Here is an 8,488-nt window from a genome sequence, read left to right as displayed (position 1 = left end):
ATATCCTGTTATGGGGGTGTTTCTCTGCAGCAGGGACTGGAGCGCTTGTCAGGATAGAAGGAAAAATGGATGGGGCAAAATACTGACAAATTCTTGAGGAAAATCTGCTGCTCTCTGCCAGAAAGTTGTCAATGGGAAGAAGGTTTACCTTCCAACATGACAATGACCCAAAACACACAGCAAAACTGAGCACACAGTGGTTGAATGAGAAAAAGGTGAATGTCTTGCATGACCTAGTCCCAGAGTCCAGACTTAAACCCCACTGAAAATCTGTGGAATGATTTGAAAACTGCAGTCCACAAACACTCACCATCAAATTTAACTGAACTTCAGCAGTTCTGCAAAGAAGAGTGGGCAAATATTGGAAAGTCAAGATGTGCAAAGTTAAAGCAAAAGGTGGTTCAACAAAATACTGACACAAGGGGGTGATCTTTTTTTCCAGCTCAGTGATTTTTGATTTTTTTATTTTTTCCTGACATGTTAGTGTTATATCTTTCACTTGGATGTCATTAGTTGCACTAAATACAGCTAAATAAAACAAAAACTGTGCCTTCATTTCAGGCTTTGGAGGCAGTGGGTATTTACCACATACCCACTGTAGTGCCTGGATTACCTGGGGATAAGGAAATAACATTTTTATTATTATCTTGATTAACTCACAACAGCACAACCCATTCTTGTCTAAATGGAACAGGTCTGACATTGAACAGTGGTGGCATCTCAAGGAAACAAATCTTACCTTAAAGCAGCAGTCAAACATACCAAAAATCTTTCATCTGGTATTCATAAACATTCTTGTCTCTTAACAGGTTTCTGATGTTGGTGCCTCCATGACCATCCATGCTTTTGGGGCTTATTTTGGATTAGCTGTCGCTGGAGTTCTTTATCGCCCTGGTCTTCGGAACGGCCATGAGAATGAAGTATCAGTCTATCACTCAGACTTGTTTGCAATGATCGGTATGTGTAGACTATAAAACAGAATAAAAAGCTATAAAACAGAAATTTGCCCCTTATTGCACACTGTAATCAGAGTGACTAATGAGATTTGCTTACATGAGTCTTATTTGCCCACATTGTCTCCTAGAGCTTCAGTAAATAATGTTTGCATAGAGTTTCAATAATTTTTTACATATAAAGGTAACTGGCAATTGGTAGACGCCATATTTAAATGAATGAGGCTGTGAGGGATTGATGCACTCAGTGCATTCCAAACGGGATATATCGCCCTCCGAAGGGCACTTCGGAGTGAAAACAATCATGGCCGTCATATTGAAGGGTCGTTCCAAACCGAAGTGCTCAAAACTGGCCACTTCAAAGGGCCCTTCGGAATAAATTATTTCGAAGGGTACAACTGATGGACACTTCAGGCTCCCATGATCCTTTGCGCAGATTCTTTGCAAGATGACGGCGCCTCCGTGTGGGCACGTGATGATAACACAGAAGGGCACTTCAAGAAACAGTTGTTTGTTCCCCTATACCCTTCAACCCTTCAAAGCTCTCACTCCGAAGGGTAAACCCTTTGAAGGGATTAGGGCATAGGGATGAGCCCTTCCGAATGGAACGCAGGGAGAGTCTGTTTAGTTGAGGGGTCTCCAACCCTGCTCCTGGTGAGCTACCTTCCTGCAGATTTCAGCTCCAACCCCAATCAAACACGCCTGAAACATCTAATCAAGGTGTTCAGGGTTACTTGATAATTACAGACAGGTGTGTTGGAGCAGAGTTGGGACTGAAGTCTGCAGGACGGTAGCTCTCCAGCAGCAGGGTTGGAGTTCCATGGTTTAGAGTGTTGTACAGGTGTACCTTTGTGTTGTTGTTTCAGTCAACAAAACATGTCTGTACAAAAACTTTCAGCTCCAGAAAACATTGTTGGTGACTAGTGATGGGAAGTTCGGCTCTTTTCAAAGATTCGTCTCTTTTGGCTCGGCTCCCTTAGAAGAGCCGTCTCTTACGGCTCCCAAATTGCTCTTTATTTAGTATCACTCTGAGCCTTCTATTTTAGCCCAATTTAGCAATTGTGAAAGGTTTGTGTGTTGGTAAGCAATTTTTTATTCAGTGTTTTCATAAAAGTCTTATTTTTATGCATTTTGTTTTCATTACAAAACAAAAAAAAATATGCATACTATTATTTAACATTTGAATAAAACTTGAATAATAACACTTTAGTCTTTATTGCAGGTTGGCATTCAGAAATATCAGATGACTCAGCTTGGATGTGCTGATGTGATTTCTCCTCTCTGTGATTATTTGTCCTGTTTTTGAGAAGACTCTCTCTGAGAGGACCGATGTTGCAACAATGCAGTGTCTTCCTACCTAAACCAATCCGGTTGCGTTTAAATGCGGCTCCACCATCTCTCTCTGTCGCTCTGTGTACCTGGCCTGTACCACTACACTCGCTATCTTCGGAGCGTGTGTCCCCATTCCTTCTTTCACATAATGGTATGATCCTACTCTGTCCTCCCATGTGATTAGCTGCATGTGTTTTTTTTATTTTTTATTTTTTTTTGTAACGAAAAATTGCATAAAAATAAGGCTTTAATGAGAACACTAAATAAAAAAATCAACACACAAACCATTCACAATTGCTAAATTGGCCTAAAATAGAAGGCTCCGGCTGAAGATTCGGCTCTCCCCGACGGGAGTCGGCTCTTCTCGTTCGCTACAAAGAATCAGCTCTTAGAGCTGGCTGCTCGCAGAGCATGTGAGCGGAGCAGAGCGTGAGCGGAGCGGCTTGCTTGGGCGGTTAGAGCGACTGAGTGGAGCGCACGTCCATAGAGCAGAAAACGTAGTGGAGCGTCACACCGCTCCGCTTCGCTCACATGCTCTGCTCGCTCGTGAACGACACATCACTATTGGTGACATTTAAATGTGACTTTAAGACAACACAATCTATTGACTGGACTGTATCTCAGTAGCTCACAGCATAATTTGTGTCAAATCAAATAATTAAAGTGCAGGGCAGTCTCCCTGGAACACTGCACTTGCGGTTTGGTTAGCATACTTACACTAAAATGTGTGTAGAAAGGTCCCTGCTGAAAAATCAGCATGAATTCCATGTTGTCCCAGGTTGATTTATGCTGGTATAGTCCTGATACACTACTGGTCTAGCTGGTGGACCAGCATAGTCCACCAGCACTACCATTTCCCATGGGGGGTACCAGGCAAACCAGAATCCCATGCTGGTTCCAACATGCAAAACATGCTGATAACCAGCCAACCAGCATCCTATTCTGGTCCCAGCATGCAAAACATACCTAATGCTGGATTTTTCAGCAGGGGTAATCATATAAATATAATTTACCACGCATTCATTCACCATTCCACTCTTCCTGTGTATGTAGGCACAGTCTACTTGTGGATGTTCTGGCCCAGCTTTAATTCTGCTATTGCTGAACCTGGTGATCCTCAGCTAAGAGCTGTTATCAACACCTATTTCTCTCTGGCTGCTTGCGCTCTCGCTGCCTACGCTACCTCCAGTCTGGTGGAGAAGAAGGGGAAACTTGACATGGTGGGTCATGGTAGTCTCTTGTTATTTTACCAGATCTCACATTTCAGCAGTCCATGATCCTTTTGACTTAGCCTATTTTCTTTTGTGGCATAGGTTCACATTCAGAATGCCACACTGGCTGGAGGAGTCGCTGTGGGTACCTGCGCTGACATGGACATCCAGCCATTTGGAGCAATGGCGATCGGAATCACAGCAGGCGTTATCTCCACCGTTGGCTTTAAGTTCCTCACTGTATGAGTTCCTTTCATATCCCAGTGACTCTAATATATTAAAAATCAATCACATATTAATCCGCCATTTTTTTTTTTGTTCTCCTCAGCCCATACTCGCCTCCAAACTTGGAATCCAAGACACCTGTGGCGTGCATAACCTCCACGGCATGCCAGGCATCCTAGGGGGCCTTGCTGGCATTTTGGCTGCAGCACTAGGAAAGAAAGCCGGGTAGCTTGCAGCTCTTTACATTGCGTCTATGGGTTTTTGCTATTATCAGTATGGCAACAAATGGGTTTAATATATCTGTGCTTGTTTATCCCAGTGTTTCACCAGGCTATCAGGCATGTGGTTTGGCATCATCTCTGGGGTTTGCTTTGGTGGGTGGGTTGATCACAGGTGGGTACCAATACAAACACTATAAAATCTGCAAGATATTGTAATGCTTAAATAAAGTAAATGGATTTAATTAATGTATATGAAAAAATGCAATGCATGCATACAAATGACATGAATATATTTCTTCCTAGAAGAACTTGAACCCATATTCTGAATTATAATTTTGACATACATTTTAACCATATTAAATAGTTTGGCATAATCTTTTATCATATTTTTATTGTTTCCTAGTAACAAAAAAATATATGTATAGAGTTACATATAATAGAGTTATTAAATGTAAACTTTTCTTGAAAAGTTTTTTGTTGTTGTTTTGTTTTGTTTTCCCATTAAACCATGAACCAACATGAATTCAGAGAGTGCATTTAAAAAAGTAAAAAAATAAATAAAAAAACATTACAAAAGTAAAACATTTTTCATACCTTCTCCAGGTCTGATTATGAAGATTCCATTCTGGGGCCAGCCACCTGATCAAAACTGCTTCGATGACTCAATCTTCTGGGAGGTACGTCAAAAAAAAATTGACATGTTAATGCTATTTTGTAATGCAAGGACATGTTCACAACTGTTTTTAATGCTTAGGAAAATGTCTTGTAGCTAATAAGTTTGATAATTGCGGATGCTTTTGATATGCAGGTACCTGAGGAAGAAGAGGAAAACGAAGAGCGTTTGACTCATGGCGATTATTCCAAGACCAAAACAGAGGCTTGAAGCTCTGCTCCAAACCAGTTCACTTCGCAAATCAAGAGACCCGGTCCAATAAGCACCTCAGGGGCTGTTCAACATCAGCATCTACTCCACTTACTAATATCTTCAACAGTGAAATCATCATAAGTACTAAGAGATGTCATGTATTATTTTGTAATGTGTGCTTTTCTAAATACATGTAGCTAAATTTTTAAAACGCCTGCAATTCATTTTATGACACTGATAAGTAGTGTCTCAAACCTATATAATGAAAGCATTATATAATGAAATGTAAGATGGCTAAAAGCAATTCCCCAAAAGTTACTAAGCTAACTCAAAGTGTAGGTCAGTTATTGTCGTCATCTGCTGAAATGCACATAACTGAATAGTTGCTCACTGTAATGTGCCAAAAATCTGAGCCAACGCGAGACCCTGTGCTTAAGTGTGTTATCAAAGTAGTTCATTTTACTTTGAATAAGCTTTTATTATTATTGTGTTTTTTCAGACCCAACTTTCATCATCACTAGACATTTTGACCAATGCTCTTGTAATGTTTTTTTATATATATATAATCATGCATATTAGTCCACATCCAAAGAGAGATCCTTCAACTTTCTTGCAATAATTATAGTTGCTTATTATTGTGATCAGTAACAACCCTTTATGCAATGACATATGAAGTATTTTAAGCTATTGTATCCCAAAGAACTAACAAAAATATTGGTAACTTTTATATTTTCACACAATTTCTAATACTTTAATATGAACAAATACAGTGGCCCCAACAAGTAATTAAAAAGTCACCTTTGAAATTGTATACAAAATATCAAAAATAAAATTAATGCATTTAAAAGAAAGATAATAACTAAGCACACTTTTCCAGTTTGTTGGGATAACATTAGTGGAGCATGTTCATAGTTTATATGATTATCTTCAGCTGTTGTTGCTCTACTACACCTGAGTGAACTTGTGAATTTGAGAAGAACTAAATGCATACCTCCACTAATGGACCCTGGGACCAACTGATTAAAAATAATAACATAGAAATGAAGTTCATTCTGACGAAACACTCACTGAGGAATCATCATTTGTTGACAGTGTGATGCAGTGTCAAGAAAAAAAAAAGCGTTTTGGAGCCACTGTACATTTACATCTTTGAAACTTCATCTTTTTGTAAGGATTGTAGTCACACAATAGCCTTACATTAAAGCTCTTTTACTACATTGCTTGAATGTTTAGCTCATAATACAAATAAGCAGACGTGATCGGATAGTCACTTCTTGCTCTTGGTAAGACTACTAAATGTCATGTTTTTTAATGATAAAGAGGTCTTACTGCAAGCTGACTTACTGATTCAATTTGTGTGTCTCTGAATGTATGTTACCATATGCCTCACTCCAAACCTCATCACTTAATTGTATTTGAAAAGTCTGTGAATGCATTAAACTTCTACTTGTACATTTATAAAACCAGCTATCTGAATTATTTTTTGTTATAGCCTAATGATTGTACTGAAGGCTGTTATGTTCATTTGTGATGTATGAGTATAATCAGGATTTAAATTAAAGCAATAAGCCCCAAGAAGCCGTGGTTTACAGTGAATTTATAACAGCTAAGGGGCGTTGTTAGGCACGACGCGAAGCCCCCGTTATAAATTCACTGTAAACCACGGCTTCACGGGGCTTATTGCTTTTATAAAACGGTTATTCCATATACGTAGTAAGGTTTCACAAAATAAAACAGAGCAAATAAAGTGTAATGATATTAATAAAAACAGTATTCTTCCACCAAACAATGTAGTTCCTCAGAATCCGTTGTGGTTGCAACAAAGTGGTTGCCAAGCAACAGACAAACGTAAACAAAGGTGTATGTTTGTAGAGTAATTTACAACACCTTCGAACGTGGCTCAGCCAATCAAAATCAAGGACCGGAACTATCGTTTTATAATGTTTGTTTTAACTTCTTTGAGCAACAGCAATTTAGCTTTGTTTTTACAGACTCATTTTTAATCATCACTAGAGATGCATAGTGATGTACGATACGCTTTCATAAGGATTTTTTTTTTTTACTATCATGCCTAGTCCCTAATACCTTTCTTGCAACAATAGTTATCGTTGTAATCAGTACAACCAATGATAAATTATTTGAAACTATTTAAAACCCTAACCCTGAAAAACTAACAAATACATTGTCAATTTAATTTTCAGACATAACACAAAAGAGATGCAATAATGACAATGCTTTCAGTGACCGTGAGGGAGAAAATGTCCAACATTTAGTATCAATTAGCCCTCTGTAGGAAAAGTCATGTATTACAGAGGAAATATTCCCTCTTGTATTCGGCTTTGTTTTGCTAAATTAAAACCAATGAAACATTATTTTTTAAACAATCTATACACAATGCAGTTACTTTAGATAAGCAAAGACAAAGCTGTAACGGGTGTCTTAGAACGATTTGCCTAATTTCCAGTGTTCCTCTGGCTCTAGTCATTGGTAGGCCTATTTGGAGAGCACAATTTCAAGATATCAACTGCAAAGAGACTTTTAAAATCTCCAGACGTTTTTGTATTACCAATAAAATCAGAGAAGTATTTAAGATTGTTCATTGTATTTATCCTGTAAAACAGGTGGCCTAATAGCAAAGTTTTGTAAAGACATTGACTTGAAGTGTGTTTTCTGTAAAGAGGAAAATGAGAGTATTGCCCATTTATTTTATGATTATATTTACACAAAACTATTTTGGTGTGATTTGGCTTTTTGGTTAAAAGATTGAATTACAACTCAAAGAAAAGGATGTTTTATTTATTTATTTATTTATTGTATGAGTATAGCCTGTTGACTTCACAATATGGTATGTTGTGAATTTACTCATTATATGGAAAATCCTTTATCCACAAATGTAAATGTGAAAAAAAAAAAACTTACTAATTACTCATTTTAATACAGGAATAGGTCACTAAAGAAACAATAAATAACACAGCGAAAAAAACCTGTAAATTATTTTAAAGCCTTAAATCTATTATTTGAATACTATTATAGCCTACTGGGCATGTGATTTTCTTTGCTTTCCCTATAGTTTTATTTATTTATTTATTTTATTGTTTTTGCTTATTATTGTATTTGTTTTTATGTAATGTATATATGTTATTTCCCTTGCATGTTGTTCTAAAGATTGCAATAAAAAAATAAATAAATAGCCTAACAAATAAAAATAAGCATAACGGCGAATGCTAACGCTGCGACTTTGATGCATTTTTGTTTGTTTGTTTGTTTGTTTTGAATGTATGTCAAAGGAGGAGAGGCTCCACTACGCTGAATAAACAGCTTTTGTGAGGAAATAGTTTATCGTTTAATGAATCGACAACCTGTTCGCTGATCTTAAACATGTTTTAGGCTACACTAATATGGAGGACGAAACCTGCAAAAACAATAAATAAATAAATACACAAATAAATAAATAAATATGCAAATAAATAAATAAATGTCTGTATAAATACACAAATTCTTGTTTAAATACATATAGAAATAATTAAACGTGATTAAAGTAGGCAAATAAATAAAATAAATTGGTGGGCAAATGGAAAATGTTTAAGGAAATGCTAAACTCATCCTATTTATTTTCCTTTGATCACTCATTTATTTCTGAATGTAGCTTCACATTTATTTTTCCCCTGCACAACATGCTAA

At 37.2% G+C, this 8,488-nt stretch overlaps 1 protein-coding gene across 1 annotated transcript in view; it reads left to right on the top strand.

Annotated features, from left to right (window-relative positions):
* The window catches only part of LOC107712421 (ammonium transporter Rh type A-like), a 17,603-nt gene extending 12,592 nt beyond the window's left edge, over nt 1-5,011 (top strand). The window contains exons 4-10 of the mRNA XM_016517662.1: nt 810-957; nt 3,339-3,505; nt 3,599-3,736; nt 3,825-3,946; nt 4,041-4,114; nt 4,546-4,619; nt 4,751-5,011. Of these exons, the coding sequence (XP_016373148.1) occupies nt 810-957; nt 3,339-3,505; nt 3,599-3,736; nt 3,825-3,946; nt 4,041-4,114; nt 4,546-4,619; nt 4,751-4,825 (798 nt within the window). The 3' untranslated portion in view covers nt 4,826-5,011. The remainder of the gene's footprint in view (nt 1-809; nt 958-3,338; nt 3,506-3,598; nt 3,737-3,824; nt 3,947-4,040; nt 4,115-4,545; nt 4,620-4,750) is intronic.
* The last annotated feature ends 3,477 nt before the right edge of the window (nt 5,012-8,488 follow it).

Source organism: Sinocyclocheilus rhinocerous, unplaced genomic scaffold (assembly GCF_001515625.1).
Source record: "Sinocyclocheilus rhinocerous isolate Xijiao unplaced genomic scaffold, SAMN03320098_v1.1 scaffold2613, whole genome shotgun sequence".
NCBI classification, from domain to species: Eukaryota; Metazoa; Chordata; class Actinopteri; order Cypriniformes; family Cyprinidae; genus Sinocyclocheilus; species Sinocyclocheilus rhinocerous.
This window is presented reverse-complemented; position numbering and strand designations above follow the sequence as displayed.